General features: G+C 38.4%; 2 protein-coding genes across 3 annotated transcripts in view; one reads left to right on the top strand and one right to left on the bottom strand.

The window, feature by feature from the left end:
- stag1a (STAG1 cohesin complex component a) overlaps positions 1-7648 on the top strand; it is an 87052-nt gene extending 79404 nt beyond the window's left edge. For both annotated transcript variants that reach the window (XR_013816676.1, XM_079819094.1), the window contains exons 31-34: positions 3329-3442; positions 3524-3638; positions 4086-4166; positions 6608-7648. Coding sequence is in view for 1 of the 2 variants with exons in the window: in XM_079819094.1 (XP_079675220.1) it covers positions 3329-3442; positions 3524-3638; positions 4086-4166; positions 6608-6631 (334 nt within the window). In the remaining variant the exon portion in view is untranslated. The remainder of the gene's footprint in view (positions 1-3328; positions 3443-3523; positions 3639-4085; positions 4167-6607) is intronic.
- pccb (propionyl-CoA carboxylase subunit beta) lies at positions 6748-19860 on the bottom strand. Its single transcript, XM_079819100.1, has 15 exons — positions 19579-19860; positions 19368-19487; positions 16369-16437; positions 16213-16269; positions 15996-16109; positions 14163-14273; positions 13703-13811; positions 13429-13549; positions 13244-13325; positions 13029-13152; positions 12466-12573; positions 10205-10305; positions 10019-10117; positions 8041-8140; positions 6748-7896 (listed from the first exon to the last, which is right to left on the bottom strand). The coding sequence occupies exons 1-15, from the start codon at positions 19819-19821 to the stop codon at positions 7775-7777; spliced, it is 1680 nt and encodes a 559-aa protein (XP_079675226.1). The 5' UTR covers positions 19822-19860; the 3' UTR covers positions 6748-7774.
- Between the last annotated feature and the right edge of the window lie 331 nt (positions 19861-20191).

The following is a 20191-nucleotide window of genomic DNA, read 5'->3' as shown; positions in this document are numbered from 1 at the left end:
AATGAGATGCGCGGGACAGCGCGTGAGATCCGCGTCATGTTCGTCATCGTCAGCGGCCGTTCTTAAAGTGACAGGAGCACTGATGATGCCTGTCATTAATGTTCATCAAAAAACAACGGGAACAGAGAAAATTGTAGCTTTAATGATGAGGAATCTATATTTCATTTATTATTTATGCAGTTAAGAAAGGTGTTGGATAACTATTACATTTCTGTATGTCTAATGGTGCGTTCACACCGGACGCGATTCGCGCGAGTGATTTACATGTTAAGTCAATGCAGAGACGCGAAATGGCATTCTGCGGCGCGATTCGCGCGAATGAGGCGGCGAGATTCGCGCGATTCGCGCGATTGAGGCGGCGAGAAGGACGCGACTTGAGCGTTTTGAACGCGCGATTCGCGCGAATCGCGCGAAACGCTCAAGTTGAAAAATCTGAACTTTGGCGGATATTTCGCGCCGCGTTAACCAATCAGGAGCTTGCTCTAGTAGTGACAACTAGAGGAGAAAATCTGTATATTAATATCTGGTTCAGACAATATGATTATCACTGTGATAACATTAAATGACATGAAACACAACCCAGTCTCTTTTTGTTAAATGCAAGTTTATGTATGATCAATAATACAAAAGTATAAGTAATGTATAACAAGCCATACATGAAATAAAGCAAACAATGCAGTCAAACATTCAAAGTCAGTGCTAGTAGGCTAACGTTACAACTGCAACATACAGTTATAGCCTAAAAATATAAAGTAATGAAACTTATCTTTGCCCTCAGCCTAAACGATTTGCCAGGGAACAAATTATAGATCCATGAGACCAAAGATCGGCCGTTACAAGACGAATTATAGCTCGAGACACACCACAGAGACATCAGAGCCAGCGGTAGACGGCAGAAGGACTGGCCGAGGAAAGGTTGCCCTTGCCGGCTTTCACGTGCGCTGAGCGCGCTGTCCGCTGGAGCTCACAGCTCCGACAACGGCAGATAAAATGTTCAAATAGGCACTGTTTATGTAAATAATCCACAGATTTGAGCTTTAAACAACTACATTATCGACTGAAAAAGTCTTAAAACTACGTTTTGTCACACATTAACAGTAGATATGAAAAAAAAAAGACATGTAAACACAGCCCATGTCAGCCATTTCTCAACGAGACGAGCTGCTGGCGGAAGCCCCGCCCATGACGCGAATTTGCATCTGTTGTGCAGTGAATGTCACGCGCGATTCGCGCGAGTAAACTCAAAATGTACAGGCGTCCACCTTCGCGCGATTCGCGTCCGGTGTGAACGCCACATAAGAGGGAAGGCCACAGGTAAAAATAACATATTATTTTGGGTTTATTTAAAGATTGTTTTAAGTTCACTTAAATTAAAAGTAGTTTTTTTTTAAAGCTTTTAATAAATGTTGAAATTGGGAGCTTTCAGTTATACTGTAATGTAACGTCATTAATGTTTCATAGAGACATTAGTATCAGTGAGACTGGCCTTCATTCATAAAAAGATGCCATTACAACACATTTTTTAAATATGCTGTCTTTAAATTGTTTATACATTAATTTGGAAAGTAACTGAAATTATTACAATATCAAAATATTAAAAATTTTAAATATTAAAAACTTGCGATTAATTGCGATTAATTACAGAAAAAATTCGATTAATTAGTAAAAAAAAAATGTAATCAATTCCCAGCACTAGAAAAAATATATTTTTTTGATTTTGACAGGGCCAGCAGAGAAGGCCCTGATGGCCCTGACAGCCCACCACTGGATATACATATACACACAAATATACAGTGAGAAAAAAAACCCAGCAGAACACTAAACAGAGGAGGGTTGGAAATACTGTAAGAAAAGATATGTTTTTAGTTGAGATTTGAATGAGGATATAGTAGCAGTGTGACGCAGAGTAAACGGGAGAGAATTCCTGAGTTTCGGAGCCACAGCACTGAATGATCTACCACCCATAGTTGAAAGTCGGAAACAAGGTACAGTAAGCAGTTTTAAGTCAGATGACCAGAGAGAACGAGAACGAGAATAATAATGCAGACGTTCAGATAAATAATGGGGAACAAGTCCATGAAGACATTTAAAAGTTAACAGTAGAATTTTATAACCAATGTAGATTATAGAGCAAAGGGGTAATGTGATCAAATTTCTCTACTTGATTGATGACTCTGGCAGCAGAATTTTGTACATATTGTAGTCTAGTGATTGTTCTAGTGCAGGGGTCCTCCAGATTATTCTAAGGGGTTCCCAGAAAAGTTTAGAGAATAAAAAAAAACAAAGCAAAAATGGATAAAGTTTACAGAACATTCTTACGGTTTCATTTCTAAATGTTTTTCTCCTTTCTTGGCGTATACATACTTTCCAGAATTGTGTATGTTTGCTTTGTATCTTTCTAGTGAGTTTTTCTCACTATAGTCCCCTTTATCTCGCTCACTGGGTTGTAAAGCAGTATTCTTAACTCAGTACGTAAACTGCTTATATACATTTATTGTGAAAGTTGCTTATATAAATCATTATTAATTGAAAATGTTCTTCTTCAGGTTTAACATCCAACATTAAGAATAGCCAATTTAAGTTTGGAAACAATATGTTGTATTTATAATGCTACACTTAATATTTATCTAACAGTTTGAATGTTTTTTCATTCATAATATACGAAGGTGGTAGAATGCAGTCTTTGTAATAGAACTTTTATGAGCTTGAAATGTAAGCGAAGTGTCAAATGTTACACACAGATTTTTCACAGTGTGAGATGGAATTAATGTGGCCCCATCAATAGGTAGACTCAATTCAGACTTTTTCAAAAGGGATGGTGGACCAAAAACAGTAACCTCAGTTTTATCGTTATTCAATTTAAGGAAGTTTCTATGTTACCATATTTTATTGTCAGCAAATACAGGTATTCAATAAGTCCAGGGGAAGAGCAGAGACTGAGCGGGCTGATATGTAAATTTACAAGTCATCAGCATAACAATGATAGCTGAAACCATGACTATGATAATGTGACCAAGAGTTAACGGATAAATATTGAACAAAAGTGGTCTAAGAACAGAGCCTTGAGGAATCTCATACATTACATGGTTAAAAGTATGCAAATGCTTAGGCAACGCATCCATTTCATGTCATAAATAGGAAGTTACTCCACCATTTAGGCCATGCTGTGAATTTAATGTTGTTTTCAGTGTTATTTTAGTATTATTTACTTTATATACTAAATCTTGAACACAAAAAAAGTTACAGACAGCAGCTTTAACAATAACAACACTGGTTGGTTTATGTCACTAGTATGTGCACAGTATTATGTGGTTTTCCTCTCGATCAGTCCTCAGATGCAGATGTCCTGGCTCGGCCAGCAGAAGATGGAGGAGGTGAACAGGAAAGAACGCACAGCCATGAACTACATGAAGGCCCGCAGCGGAGGAGTACGACAGACTGTGTACGTGGAAAAACGTGTGTGGGGTGTTTCACAAATGAGGAAAGTGCTGTAGGTAATGTTACTTTGATTTCTCTAATCTAGACGTGGTCTCATGGAGGACGACGCAGAGCCCATCTTTGAGGATGTCATGATGTCGTCTCGAGGACAGCTGGAAGACATGAGTGAGGAATTTGAGGACACCATGGTCATTGATCTGGTAAGGTCCAAGCTGATGACACCACAATGACTCACACTCAGTCCCCAAACCCTTTACAGGGGACTATCCCGAGGGTCCGCTTCCCATTACAGGGGACTATCCCGAACGTCGTCCTGCAGAGCAACAGTCCTGCAGATTTTTGCTTCAACCCTAATCAAACACACCTGAACCAGTTAAGCAAGGTCTTAATGGTTACTAGAAAGCTACAGGCAGGTGAGTTTTTATCAGGGTTGGAGCAAAAATCTGGAAGACAGTTGCTCTTCAGGACCGACGTTCGCCACCCCTGTTCTATACTATGAGATATTACAAATGATCGACTCTTTTTCCACCATAATGGTGTAGTTACATTGCCCAGCACTTATCAGAGTATACTAAATATAAGTGTCTCAGAATACTTGTGTAATTAAATATAGAAATAAAAATCACATTATTTTAAATCCTGTGCAGCCTCCATCCAGGAACAGGCGGGAGAGAGCAGAGCTGAGACCGGACTTCTTTGACTCTGCAGCCATGATTGAGGATGAGTCGGTAAGAATGAGTAGCTAAGGCTTTAACTCATTATATAAATATATTACCGTATTGTTCTCGAATATAAGACGACCCTGATTATAAGACAACCCACGCTTTTTCATGATGTACCTTTTGGAAAAAGGCTTTTTGATAAAGAAAATGCTTTTATTCATAAATAATTTTCATACTGCACGTTTCATATTTTAATTTTTGTGTCGAAAGTATGGTAAATACTGGTCAAATGTACCAATGACACATTTAGAAATAAATACTTTTTGGCATACCATAAAAATAACCTGTAGCCTATTCCCATCTGAATTATATAAGAATAAGGCTATCCATCTCGTGAAAACCATGTAGCCTATCAAAATTTAATTAACAGTAGAAGTGAAATCTTTGAAATCTGGTTACCGTCTTGAATTGTAAAATCACTTACGGGGGAAGTTTGGTCCCGTCAGCAAGGCACGCAAACATGACAGTCATGCGGCTCTTTTGTCTTTTTGCATTTGCGATCTTCTAACTTTACACTCTGACACTCTATTTCTTGGCATGCTCTTTTTATGAGTATTTGGCGCCACCTATTGTTGTGGGTGTATTGTTGACATGTAGAGGTCTAGGCCTAGCCTGACGTCGTCATACTCAGATTCTAGTCAGAATATAGAGTCTGATTATATAGAGTCTGATACTGCTCCATTGGGCTGTGATTATGAGGGCGTTTCAACCGAACCAGGATAGAAAATGCCTCTGTGCTTAATTGGATAGACCTACAACCAATCAGAGCAACGGAGTAAGTGACGTATATTGAGCGACGCATTGTTGTCAACAGAACTCAACTGCATGCACGTTTTAAGAAGTAGAAGAAGATGAGAAAGAGAAAACCATCTTTGCCGGTGTTGTAAAAATAATTCAAGGATATACAGAGTACTTACCAACATAATCATCATTTTTAAGAGAAATAGTAAAGGTGATACGAACAAGTTCTCCGTTTAGTAAACGTGGATGATTACGTTACTGTCGATCATCTGTCCATCATCGTATAAAGCCCGCCCTGACAATTTGATTGGTCCGAACAGCTCTAGTTCGAGCATAGTTGCTCCACAACGGATCAAGTCCAGACCGAACTTCCTGACCTCAAATGTTGTGGGCGGGGCCAAGTTCGGCTGGCATCCAGGCTAGTCTAGACCCTGAATATAAGATCGAATAAGAAGAACCTGTTTTTTTCAGATGAATTTCTAAGAAAATAAACATTATTATATTCGGAACAATACAGTATTATTCAAAATAAAACCAAACATTTCATTAGTGTGATAATCAAATCGCAAAAGCTGTGATTCAATTAAATAAATGAGAGCTGTTGCATTTTTCAGAGTGAAGCATGGCACTGTTTTCATTTACAAACGAGCAGCTCATGAGCCGATGTTTTCAGTGTCTCGGAGTGACTCCGTTCGCAGTAAATGTTGCTCCACACAAATTCATTTTCTGCGAGCGCCACGTCACAGTAACGTTCTTTTGAAAATGCAGCGCATCAACCATCTAGCCAAATTTGTAATGAGAATCATTTAAAAAAAATCTGTTGTCAACAAAAAGAAAAGCTTTAACCGCTTAACTGTCACCGTCCCGCTGGCGGGACACCTGTCACTCTTTTTTTGATCGCCTTTTTTTCGTATCATATATTTAGGTAATTATCATAAATTAGGTATCATTCGAAAGCTTACGAACTCAAAATTCATCCTGTGAATTTGAAATTGGACGTTGCTTTACCATGGAAATGGTACTTTAAATTCTTCTAGCGGGCGGCGTCATGTTTCATATTACAATATTTAAACTACTAGTCTCAAGGTTCCATATTTGGTGACATTTGGTCAGAAATTTACAGGAAAATGCATTAAAAAAAACAATCAATGGAATTTCAATACACCCGGAGGCTATTTTTGTTACAGTGCCTAAACAAAATCTCCTGGGAACTTCAATTTTTGTGATATCAACTTCAAATTTGGAACACAACTTGGTTAGACAAATGGCTTTGATTTTATAGTAATTTTAGATTAAAACATTTTTGTAAAATATATATTTTATATAAAATAAAACGTGTAGAAATATTTAGTTGCTTTCACTTCAGCAATAATCTGCCGAGTATCTGCTTTAAAACAAGACCGAATTTAGGCATATATTCCAAAGCATTCTTGAATTACAGCCCTTTAAGTTTGGATAGTTAAGGTTTAATATTTGAAAGCATAGAAATCAAGACCGCCATAAATACTAGCATTGCAATTTTACTGTATTACAATAGTAATATTTATTTTAATATTTTTATTTATAATATAGTCAAACTGATAATCAAAAAAAAAATTTGCCAAATCATGCAGCCCTACAAAAACCTTTTTCCTCAGAAAAATCCCAATTAAATTTCCCTCAAAACATGCAGCTCTAATTAACACCCGAATTTTGTCTTTTTGCAGGGTTTCACAATGCCCATGTTCTGAGATGCCACAACAGATGGAAGAAATCGCTTCTGAATTGATTAAAGCAAGGGCTGAAGAGACATTCACAAAGGAGCGTGTTGAGGTCGAGTGATTCTGGAGCGAACTCGCCATTTTTTATCAGATGACACAGAGGAGCTTTTATTCATCCACAGATTATTTTATCAGTCCAATCATGTTACGTATAGTGAATTGTTCTGTAAAACAAGTTCTTCATCAGCTCATCTGAATCACACTGGATGGGATTTACATCATGGTACAGATTTATCATGCAAGAATGTACGGTCCCATATGTTCAAGATGTACATATTTGTGTTTATCCATCCTACTATGTAGATGCCCTGTACAGTTAGATTACAAAGTCGCTTTTAATATCAGGTCAACGAACGGATTCTTCCACCCAAAACAAGCAGTATTAAACGTTGGCCAATCTTCAATCAGTCTAAATTTACATATAAAAGTCTTAATTATGGTAAATGTCAGAGGAAGATGAGAAAAGTTTAGTCAGAGTGTTAATATTGTCAGAGAGCCAAAAATCTGTCCTGAACGGGGCATTACATGTTGTGTATTTTGGCTTGCAGAAACATTTAAATGGTCAGTATTTTATTTCCAGTAGATTTAGGTGAGGTTTATGTGTGTGAAATGTCTATACGGCAGGGTTTTCATCTGTTACTCTCGTCCGGATCAAACGGCAGAGGCTGTCGTGCCGTGTGTGGAGTGAGGCCCGTTCAAGTATTGCCTCCGTTTAAGTGCTCTATGGTCCTGTGCTCTCATAAAGTGAAATGTTATCCTGTCAACAACATGAGTTTCCCATGATTGTCATTACTCCCCGTCCTGAGCCCTGGTTAGTTTTGCTAGTGTACCTGTAAATTGTACATTTTCAATATAAAATGGTTTTCTTTTGTACAACCTAGAAATGATGTACCACTTTCCCTTTTAATGGAAAACTGTTCTAAAACTTTTCTGCAGTGAACTTATGGAAAACTCACTTTTTCAGGAAAAAATAAATATGTAATCATGAACCGTGGGAGTGTTTTATTGATTTGAGTGTTTAAATAACGAGAGAATGGGAATAAGGCACAATTAACCATCCAGTCTAGCCACAGATATTGTTGTAAAATGCTCTGAAATTAGTGTCGAGGAGATTTATAAGGGAATGTTAGCATGTTTTTTCCAGGGGTTGGTCTGTTTCTTGCTGGCGAGCACCTCCAGGTCTCTACAGATCCTCTTGCGTGTGGTTGAGGGCTGAATGATATCATCCACAAAGCCTGTGAAACAACACATTCAATGTTGTTTAGCAATAACACACACAAGAATCAGCAGAACCGAGCACATCTGTATGGCAGTGTTGAGTAAGAGCTGTGCAGATGAATGTGTGTAGTGTCTGTTGATGATATAAATGTTCTGTGCACCTCTGACAGCAGCGGGGAAGGGATTGGCAAACTTCTCCACATATTCAGCTTCAGCCTCGGCTTGATTCTCCTTTCCTCTGAAGATGATTTGAACAGCACCCTTAAAAATGAAATGATGTATTATGTAGCACATTGCATTAATATTATAGGGTTTCACACTTTATGGTCAATCCATTGTGAACTTTATAACAATGTAATTAAAATATATACGGGTAAAACTTGGAGCCGAAGAAATACTTAAACTTATACTGACTGATTGCGATTCTTTTTGTTTTGTAATTTCCATGACCAAAATCACTTTCAAAATTCTTAATATTAAGACAAATGGTATAATACACAGCGTTGGTAAGTTGTTAAAAAAAATGTTTATATCTCATGCTCATTTATCAAAAATGCAGTAAAAACAGTAAATGTGAAATATTACGATTTTCTGTTGTAATACATTTCAAAAATTACATTTATTCAAAGTTGAATTTGTCAGTGTCACATGATCCTTCAGAAAACATTCTAATATGTTGATTTTGTGCTTAAAAAAAAAAAAGATTTCTTATCGATGTTAAAAGTGTTTTTGTAAAAAAAAAAAAAAAAAAAACGTGTTTTTGTGGATTCTTTGAATAGCAAGAAAATAGAAAACATTTCTCTGAAATTGTAACAATATTTCACAATATTACTGTTTGATCAAATAAATGCAGCTTTGTTGAGCATAAGATTTTAAAAGCATATAAAATCTTAATTATTCCAAACTTTTGACCAGTAGTGTACATAGATTCAGTGAGCAAAATATTGTGGAGATGCCAAAGATCATGTGTCAATTTATTAGAAATAGAAATATGTTATAACATACATGTCTTTACTGTCACTTTTGATCAATTTAATTCATCCTAAAACAAAATTTTTAAAACATCTTTCTGGCCTCAAACTATAAATAAATAAATAACTATCTATATATATCTATATATAAATATAAGTGCTGGACAATCAATTAATCATTGTATTCAAAATAAAAGTTTGTGTTTACATAATATATGTGTGTATACTCATATTTTTCTTAAATATGCACATGCATGTCTGTATTTATATATACATAATTATACATTTTTATATATAATAATATTTATTTTCTTAAATATATACATGAAGGAGTGTGTATTTATATAAATACATACATCATAATTAAACAGTACACACACACATACAGCTCTGGAAAAGAATTAAGAGACCACTTTTTTGATTCTCCACATTGATTTCTGAAACTTTAAGTGGTCTCTTAATTTTTTCCACAGCTGTATATTATGTAAACACAAACTTTTATTTCGGAATTGCGATTAATTGATTGCCCAACACTAATATATTATATACATTTTTTTTCTTTCTTAAATATTATATACATTATAGGAATATCTATGAGCATCATTGTTGCTTTAGTGTCACTAATGGACACCCAGCAGTAATATTTATAGTTTGTACTTTAAACAGTCAACATGTGATATGATCTGTGCTATCCAAACTCTGAGTCAGCAGCACCTGTTACTCAACTCACAGCTTGAGTCTCCAGCTTAGAAATGAAACAAGTAGAAGGGACATTCACCAGCAGCGTAATCACCAAAGAGATCCAAGCATAGTGATCATTGCTGCTGTAAGTGTATATCAGCGGCCGTACTGGGCTGAAGTGCTCTGAACGCACTCATATATATCTGCTACTCCTCTACACTGGTTACAGGATAAAGAACGTATTAAATATTTTATTAAGGATTTCTAGTACAAATGTATTTATATGAGGCCAATTTTGATATATATATATATATATTTAGCCCACAAAATATTTGGCCATCCTGAGATTTAAATGCAGCTCAATGGCAGGTTTGGCTTTAGGCTCATAAATGCCCTAGAAAGCCCCATAATTCACCCACAATACACATTTACTATGTAAGTGCATTGGCCGTGTCACTTGTTTCAGCTCATTAGTCTTCAGTTTTACCTTTGCACCCATCACTGCAACTTCAGCGGATGGCCAGGCATAGTTGACGTCTCCTCTCAAATGTTTGGAACTCATCACATCATAAGCACCTCCATACGCCTGAAGACAGGACACACAGGATTCAGCAGACAAGCTAGTTAGAACCATCCACACACACACACACACACTCATCATTCTGCCTTCTACCTTCCTAGTGATGACAGTGATTTTTGGAACCGTGGCCTCGGCAAAAGCATACAGCAGTTTGGCTCCGTGTCTGATGATGCCTCCGTACTCTTGAGCTGTGCCTGTGGAAACACAGTATGTCAGTATTTATTTAAAAGGAAAATGCATGTTGGCAATCCAGGCTAAAATTCTGATATTTTACTCACCCCAATCTCATCTAAGATGTTCATGTCTTTCATTCTTCTCAAGTTTTTTGAGGAAAACATTTCAGGATTTTTCTCCACACAATGGACTTCAATGGCAACCAAATTTTGAAGGTCCAAATCAATGCCGTTTAAAAGGGCATCAGATGCTCTGCGCAATCCCAGACGAGGAATAGGGTCTTATCTAGCGAAACCATCAACCATTCCCCCCCCAAAAAAATATATATATATAATATACTTTTTAACCTAAACTGCTCATCTTGCATTGCTCTGCGCGCGCCAGTGATTATGTTATCACATCGGAAAGGTCACATTGGACGTAGGCAGAAGTACCGCCCACCCGTGTTTACAAAGCGCACATGCAAAGTCTTTTTTGCCCTTTAGCAAAAAAAAGGTAAAACAGCGATGTCGGGCGATTTTGAAGTTGAAGATGTAGGGCCCTATCTTGCACCCAGCGCAATTGACTTTGTACACCGACGCATGTGTCATTCCTATTTTGCACCCGCGCAAAGCGCGCTTTTCCCTCCACAGAAGCACGTCGCTAAACTAGTGAATGAACTTGCGCTACCTGGGCGGTTCAGCGCAAAAAAGGAGGCGTGTTCCGGCGCAAACAATCCCTGGTGCTATTTTGCTGTTCCATTAAACAATTGCGCCACTGACCAGAAAAAACCTAGTCTAAAGTCAGTGGCGCGTTGTTCATTATGCTATTTTAAGGGCGCATGCTTGACCATAATGTATAGCGTGCACAACGCGCATACACTTTGCTCATGTAATCTACACAGATGCAACAGTTATTTTTGCAAATCATAAATTGTTACACTAAAAAATATTAACACATGAGATGACGGAAATCATTGTGGTGTGCCACGAAGATGTGAAAAAATAGGCATAAATCTAGCTTACAAATTATTCAGGCTAATTGTAGTCTAATAATTAAGGAGACCTGTTTGCCCAATAGTGGCAACTTCTGGCAAGACATATATGTATATAAGGACATCTAACAAATTGGTTTGTCCGTCAAGAACCAGGAAAAAAAATCGGTAAGGGTGGACGCAGCGATGTCCTCTGCTGGCGTCAGGTCCTGAGTAGAGGCAGATCCACCTCCCGTTACACGGCGTGCCCGATTGATGCTGGCAAGCTTGGACTTTCCCCGTCTTCTGATGTCATTGTAGCGCTGGCGGCACTGGTGCGACGTCCTGGGGATGCCAGCTGATGAAACAATTGTGGCTATTTCCTCCCACGCCTGTTTAACCGACGCTATTTTGGGTGGGTTTCTCCCATCCCCATACAACACAACTTCTCTGTCTTTCACTGCTCTTACAAGAACATCAGTCTCCTCGGCTGTGAACCGCTCCTGGCGTGCGCCTGGTAAATACGCCATAATAATAGCAATCCATAATGGAACTTGCGCACCTGCTTTTACAGGGAATGTTGGATGACGCTCTGATTGGTTTATTCACGTTACGCCCAAACCACACCTATGAATAATGAAGCTACTTCAGACCAACCCATTTTAGATTTGCGCCGGGCGCAAGAGCCATTTATCCCGCCGGGAAAATAGCAACAGCGCCGAGACCCGCCCACAAAGTTACTTGCGCTTCGCGTTTTGACACTTGCGTTTCAGATCGTTAAAATAGGGCCCGTAGTGTTTTTTGGTAAAGGGCGTTTTTATTAGTCCTCGCACGTTCTCTTGGGGCGGTACTTCTACTACCTTTCCAACGTGATTACGCAATCCGTGGCGAGCCGCAGAGCAGCGCAAGATGAGCAATTTAAGTTAAAAATTATATTCATTTTTAATTTGTTTGGAAAATGGCAGATGGTTTCGCTAGATAAACCCCTATTCCTCAGCTGGGATCCTGCAGAGCCTCTGAAGCCCTTTGAAACTGCATTGATTTGGACCTTCAACATTTTGGTTGCCATTGAAGTCCATTATGTGGAGAAAAATTCTGGAATGTTTTCCTCAAATAGAAAGTCACGAATACCTTGGATGAGATGGGGGTGAGTTAAATATCAGGAAATTTTCATTTTTAAGTGAACTAATCCTTTAAGGTCAGGATAATAAAAAAAGTCTTTAGACACCTGGCAGGAATCCAGGCACATCCACAAATGTGATGATGGGAATGTTGAAGGCGTCACAGAAACGAACAAAGCGAGCCCCTTTAACAGATGAATTTATGTCCAAACAGCCTAAAATATACAAGAAAAAACAACATAAAAAAATAACAAAATGTAACAAATATATAGAATATTTTATATGTAATCCGCCACTGTTCAGAAGTTTGGGTTGATTTTTTAAAATGTTTTTGAAAGAAGATGATGCTCACGAAGGCTGCATTTATTTGATCAAAAATTTACAATTTCAAATAACCGCTTTCTCTTGTAATATAATTATCACGTAATTTATTCCTGTGATGTCTGAAAGCTGAATTTAACATCATAGTCCAGTCTTTAGTGTCACATGATCCTTCAGAAATCATTCTATTATGCTGATTTGCCGATGTTGAAAGACAATTGCGCTACTTAATATTTTTGCGGAAACCATGATAATTTTTTTTTCAGGATTCTTTGATGAATTAAATGAAAAAGAACAGCATTTATTTCAAATATCATTTTTTAAATATAAATAAAATAAAAATACCCACCAGATGCCACCTTTGGCTGGTTTCCCACTATGCCTACAGTCCGACCATTCATTCTGGCAAATCCCACCACAATATTTTTGGCATAGTTGGGCATAATCTCAAAGAATTCCCTCTCATCTACTATCTGTAGGAGTGAAATGACAATCATAAGCACTCTCTGATTAGTTTTTTCTATCAGTCTATTTGAATTGTCTGTTCACTAAAGATGCACATACACCCTGAACGATGTCCAGCATGTCATAGGCTTTTGTGCTTTCAAAAGGAACGACAGTGTCCAAACCAGGAACCAGCCGGTCGCTGAGGACAATAAATGGACATGATAATAGCAGACTCCATGTGACTGAAAAAACTGCTCAAGATAAGCATAAAAATAAAAAATAAATAAACAACAGTTTCTCACCGAGGATCATGGCTCTCAATGACTGGAGCTGGATCTTTGTTGCTCAGTGGGAGAAAGTTGAAAAAGTCTCGCAAGTTCAGAAGGGCATCAACATCATTCTCAAAGGCCCGATGAGCAACACCTAAAAGAGAACCAAAAGCTCTTTATATTACAAGTAAGCCAAGATAATCTTTAGTTAGATTAGAGAACAAATACTTTTAAAACCGTTCAAATGCCAAAAACTATTTCATAAAACACATTCTTATGTATGCACAGGCTAAATCGATAGACCTACCCGACACAGCGGTGTGGGTTTTTGCTCCACCCAGCTCCTCCTGGGTAACATCCTCATTTGTTACAGATTTCACCACATCTGGGCCTGTGATAAAAAGGTACGAGGTGTCCTGCAAACACAGGTTAAAGATGTACGTCAGCTGACAACTTGTAGCATTTCATGAAAATGGGTGTGCCAGCAGGAACCTGATACTAAAATTATAATATACACAAGAAATCTGAATTCAAATGCAATATGCATTTATACTTTAAACCAGGGGTGTACAATCCTGCTCCTGGAGGGCCACTGTCCTGCAGAGTTTAGCTACAACCCCAATTAAACACACCTGAGCCCGCTAATCAAGGTCTTATTAGGCATACTAGAAACTTCCAGGCAGGTTGAGGCAAGTTGGAGCTAAACTCTGCAGGACAGTGGCCCTCCAGGACTGACTTTGGACACCCCTGCTCTAAACTACTCTTACCTTTACCATGAAGGTAAAGTCTGTCAGAGCAGGCGAGTACACGGCTCCACCTGCACACGGACCCATGATGAGAGAGATCTGAGGAACTACACCTGAGGCCATCACATTCCGCTGAAGAATACATAATTGTCCAGAGTTAGTCCTGGATTATACTGCATGTACGCTACCATTCAAACATTTGGGGTAAGAATTAATAAAAAAATAAAAAAAATGTAATACTTATATTCAGCAAGGATGCATTACATTGATCAAAAGTGACAGTAAAGAGATTTATGCTACAAAAAAAACTTATTTTGAACTTTTTTTTTAAAACCTGGGGTAGAAAAATGGAGTGTCTATTTACACTAAGTGCAAATAGCCCGCCTTGTTGGCAAATGCTATTTACACTAACTCCGCCCACTGACGTCTGATTGGGACAGACAGTGGATTGTTTACAGTAGCAATGGTGTAGCGATCCTCTGTCCTCGGTCGAATCCACCTTTTGCCGAACTTGCTCTACTCCCTTTCCTGTTGCATATCAGATTGGAAAGGCATTTATTTTCAATAAAAATTTATGAATTCGAAAAGGGGATATAAAGTGTCTAACGTGTTTAAAGGTGAACTATGTAAGATTTTTGCAGTAAAATATCCAAAAAGCACTAGGCCAGTGTTATATATTTTGTTCAGTTGAGTACTTAGAATATCCCAAATGATTCCAACTATTTGTAAATCGTGAGAAATTGCTATTTTAACCAAGGAACCGGGACGTGTGAGGAAGTCGATTGTCGATGGCGGCATATCTGCGTTACCCTCGGTTTCCGGTTTTATTTTGCAGAAACGCTTTACTCTCACTGCAGTGTGAACAAGTGTCATAGCAGCCACCGACCGAACGTCATTACTTCCTTTTCAACACACTCAGATGTGTCTAATATGATAAACAGAGCTGCGTTTCCTCATACTCATGACTGGAAAAGAGGAAGTGGCGCCGGCGACCGTGTCATAACAACAGTCCCGCTCTTCAATCGCTCCTGCAGCCTTGCTCAGCTCCACAACACTCGGTCCTGCTCTGCTTCAGACTACAGTAATGTTAATTATCGCATCCATGAACATGATTTCTGCCCGAGTCCTATCCTGACTCTTTCCCACCGGCTGTGAGGTGAAGACCACATGTCCCAAGATTCTGCGCTCAAACGTGGCGTCATCAAACTACACCTTTGTTTTGAACAGGCGACCTCTAGTGGACGGAAATGTAACAGTGTAGCTTGAATAATAAAGTGTTTATCGCATCCATTTAATAATTTTAATAAATATAATCATTTACACTATTATTGCATTCTGTTTAATGTACAACAACACTGAGGTGCAAATATTATCTGCCACTATTTATCAGTATAAATATAATCTAACTATACACTTATTGCAAGGAAAATACTGCTACTGCTTTTACATAGTGTAAATGGAATCTATTGCTATTTGTAAATAGCATCTATAGCTAAGAAAATATGATATTTTCAGTGTAAATATATTCTGCTACTTACAACAACAAAAAAATTCAGTTTCCACAAAAATATTAAGCAGCTGTTTTTGACACTGACAATAGTAAGAAATGTTTCTTGAGCACCATATCAGCATATTAGAAAGCTTTCTGAAGGATCATGTGAAGACTGAAGTAATAATGCTGAAATTCAGCTGTGCCTTCACAGGAATAAATTACACTTTTAAAATGTAAAATATTTCACAATTTTACTTTTTTAATGTATTTTTGATCAAATTGATTTTTTAAACTCAAGCCCAAACTTTTAAATGGTAGTTTATATATCAAAATATATATCTGTGTTAAGCTATTCAGCTTACCAAGAATATGTCAGCATATCCTGCAAGGGAGTCGACGCCTTCCTGAATGCGGGCTCCACCAGAGTCATTGAGACCGATTACTGGAGCTCCAACCATCATAGCCTGGTCCATGATCTAGGAATTAATCTGCAGTGATTTTACTGTCCGACAGTATTATGCCTGTGCGTTTTTTTAAAGACTTTAGTCCGGTCCAAACACGCTCAACAACCAGTCTCACCTTGCAGATCTTCTGAGCATGAGCTCCTGATAAACTGCCTCCGAACACGGTGAAGTCCTGAGGACAGAGGAGCATTTCACTCATGACAAGAGAATGGAGATATTAAAATAAAACATTTTAATATTGCAGACCTATGTTCGAAAACTAGTACCATACCTGGCTGAAAACATAGACCAGTCTGCCATTGATCCTTCCCTGTCCGGTGACTACACTGTCTCCTGGGTACTAATCACACAGACAGGATGAGGAAAGTCATGAGATTTTACAAAAGGACTGCCATTGGTGTTAAAAATAACAATGAGTGATGATAACTTTTACGGTGCTGATATACACATCAAATTGTAACAAAAAATTCAGTATCCGCTTTATTTTATTCATGAAAATTGAGCTGTCACCAAATCTCTTCTCCTTACTGTATTTGTAAATATGCACTTTTTAAAACATTTAAAATGCATAACAATAACATTTTACTTTTTTATTTCCGGCATGTCATTTATTAGAAATGTAATAACACTTAAACCTCACTTTTTCCAAGACAGTATATATAGTCCAAGACAATAATAAAAGTCCCTCATATGTACATCCAGTACTTCTGTAATATAAATAAAATCGTTATTGTCATACATATTTGTTGGTGTTTTTAGTGTAGCATTTAGATTTTAGAGTAGTATTTTAATCAATGTTATGTTAATATAACTAAATCTAAATAATGTATGGCTAATTGGGGTCCCCTGGTTGAGAAGAACTGACTTAAAGGGGTAGTTCACCCAAAAATGAAAATTAGCCCATGATTTACTCACCCTCAAATCCTCCTAGGTGTATATATCTTTTTTTCAGACTAAAAAAATTGGAGTTCTATTAAAAAGTCCTGGCTCTTCCAAGCTTTATAATGGCAGTGACTTGTTGGGTCATTTTTGAAGTGCATCTATCCATCATATAACTGCTCCAAACGGCTCAGGGGGTAAATAAAGGCATTCTGAAGCGAAGTGGCATGTTTGTGTAAGAAAAATATCCCCATTTAAAGGGGGGGTGAAATGCTGTTTCATGCATACTGATCTTTTGGCACTGTTAAAGACTTGGATTCCCATGCTAAACATGGACACCGTTTCATAAGCTAAGGTGGACGTTTGATGGGAGTATTTCTTTGCCAAAATTAGTACTTCCTGTTAGTCATAAGTTTCGGAAAGTTTTTTTCGATCATGGGTCCGCTTGACGTCAACAGGGCGGAATTTCCTTGTATGGGCCGTACGGACAATTCTACCGGAAGAGCGCGCGCGAGAGAGAGAGAGAGAGCGTGAAAGCAATAGGCTACGCCCATCAGAGCGCTGGCTCGTACAGATGGAATTTGCTTTTCCGGATCAACAACTGAGTTGCGCAAATATTTATGTCTGTTCCCTGCATTTCGGTGCCGATTGTTTTATAAACAAGGCCCAGTTCGACGCCGGATTTTCAGATCGCCTAATACTGAAGGATGGAGCGGTCCCAACGATAAAGGTCCCAACGTTGGAACCGCAGGTTTGACTGCTTCAAATGTCTGTTTTTGCCTATGCCCATCAAGTAGCCCAAACATGATCACGTATTGATCAATGGAGCATGCGATGTATAGTGTGTACATTTGTTTAGCTGGCCACTATATGTGTATGTTTGTGTATTGTAAAAGCACTCCAAACAACAATACACAAAGAGTGGGGAAATATGTTGAACTAAATAAGCGCGGTTCTTCATTCAAATGCGCTACTATTCCATGTCTTTCTATGTAAACACTAGCCTGACGCGCAAAACCAGTCCGCTTACTACAAATCATGTCTTCACAAACCACGCGTAAACACACACACACATACACACACACACACACACACACACACACATTGTAACACTCGCGCTTGACATGGTGTTCTAAATAACACAAGCCGCTAAACATATTATATAGTTAGTGTAACTTATACCACATAGTTGACGTCCTGCTCTAGTCGTTTTTGCTGCTGCTCCTGTTCAACTTCAGCCTCTGGGTCTGATTCCGGATCATAGATGTATGGCTGTATCTGATTAAAAGCCATTTTTTATGTTGAATAAAGTTTTTCCCCGCTTTTAGGGATGACGCAGCTTTCAGACGCACTCAACACAGTAACAGCGGCGCGCGCTCGACATTCTTTAGCTCCGCCCACACGATACGCCCCCAGCCGCACGGCTTTTTCCGGAAAGACTCGGAACAGCGCATCTTTCTTTTATAATTATAATAAAAATAAAGACTTTTCGGAGATATGCAGGATGCAGTGCTACTCTATAGGTACTCAAGATTGACATGAGACTGACTGAAACTGAGTGTTCCCCCCCCCCCTTTAAAACTTCATAGACTAAAATAACTGGCTTCCGGCGGTCAGCGGTACGCAAGTGGACTTACGGCGAAAGAGTAACTCTTGACCCTTGAACCCTTGACGCATGCGTATTGACGAACGCAGAAGCGCAGAGGATAGAGTAAAACAAAACACCGGTCATTAATTAGAAGTCTAAAACAAGAATTTTTAAAGAGAAATGGGGGAGGATTTCGATATAAGAGAAGAGGGGCTTGAGTTAGTTACCCTGTCCTATGCGCAAGAGGCGTCAAAGCTTGCAATGCTCCTGTACATCGCGTCAGGGGTTACTCTTTTAGCGCAAGTCGACTTGCATACCACTGACAGCCGGAAGCCAGTTATTTTACTCTATAAAGTTTTAAATATGGATATTTTTTTAACACAATCACGTCACTTCGCTTCAGAAGGCCTTTATTTACCCCCCGGAGCCGTGTGGAGCAGTTATATGATGGATAGATGCACTTCAAAAATGACCCAACAAGTCACTGCCATTATAAAGCTTGAAAGAGGCAGGACTTTTTTAATATAACTCTTGTAACGAATTGTATTCGTCTGAAAGAAGAATGTCATATACACCTAAGAGGACTTGAGGGTGAGTAAATCATGGGCTAATTTTCATTTTTGGGTGAACTATCCCTTTAAAACACTTTATATTTGGTTAAAAGGTTGTGGTTGTTTGATGACTGCAATAGACACAATTCGACATTTAACGCTGTTTTTGTTTCATAACTCATGACATGCAAATGAGAATATTTCTGCATTCAGTATGTAGTTTCTTTGACCTGCGAGGTGGAGGTGACTTACCTTATTATGATCCGCCTCCATGCCAAAGTCAGAACAGCGATGCTCCACAAACATGTCATACTCCACGAACGAGTCCTGGTCCAGCAAGAGCTCCACTCTCTCTCGAGCTGTCAGTTTACCCTGCGCACAGGCATTTCGCAGCTCTTCTCGGGCTGTTGTGCTTTCACTTATGTCAACTGCATTAATTCTGCAGTAAGTTTTCATAACTTACCCTTTTGTGCTGTGCAGCTATCCTGAGCTGTCCTCCTCCTATAAGCGCTGCCGTTCGCTTCTTCTCAATTCTCTCCTGCACAGACAGATGACTGGCAGAATAACATCTTGTATTTTGCAGTACTTTCGACTGGGTAATTGCCCCAGCGACAGCGCCGTAAGGAATCTGACCTACACTTTTAAAAGAACATTTTAGGCCATGTAATAGTCCCAGACTGCTTCGCATTAACGTGTAGGTCGCCATCACTGCTACACTGAGGACACGGATGCTGTCGGAAACCCTGTCGGTGTCTTCAGCCAATCAGCAACAAGCAACCTACTTTTCACAGCCAATCACTACTCGGTTAGCTAAGAGGGTGTGATTGAGTGAACCAATCACTGTAGAGATGTGCGTTTTTAGGCGAACTTGATAGATGTAGTCCATATTAATGTCAACAATGATAAACTACAGTTCCCAACTGTTATGAGAACATTTTAAACAAATGTAACTTTATTTAAACAAATGTAACTTTAGATTCCCAAATGCATTTGAATAAATATTATAATAATAATAATAATAATAATAATAATAATAATAATAATAATAATAATAATAATAATAATAATAATTTAAG

Source organism: Gobio gobio (genome assembly GCF_949357685.1).
Source record: "Gobio gobio genome assembly, chromosome: 6".
Classification (NCBI taxonomy): domain Eukaryota; kingdom Metazoa; phylum Chordata; class Actinopteri; order Cypriniformes; family Gobionidae; genus Gobio; species Gobio gobio.
The sequence above is the reverse complement of the archived record's forward strand: the minus strand, read 5'-3'. Positions and strand labels throughout refer to the sequence as shown.

Excerpts from the sequence above, each read along its gene's own strand:
- pccb (XM_079819100.1), bottom strand. The coding sequence starts at position 19,821 with ATGGCGACCTACACGTTAATGCGAAGCAGTCTGGGACTATTACATGGC. Across the intron at positions 16,438-19,367 it reads TGGAGGCGGATCATAATAAG|TACCCAGGAGACAGTGTAGT; the intron begins GTAAGTCACCTC and ends CTGTGTGATTAG. Across the intron at positions 16,270-16,368 it reads TGGTCTATGTTTTCAGCCAG|GACTTCACCGTGTTCGGAGG; the intron begins GTATGGTACTAG and ends CTCTGTCCTCAG.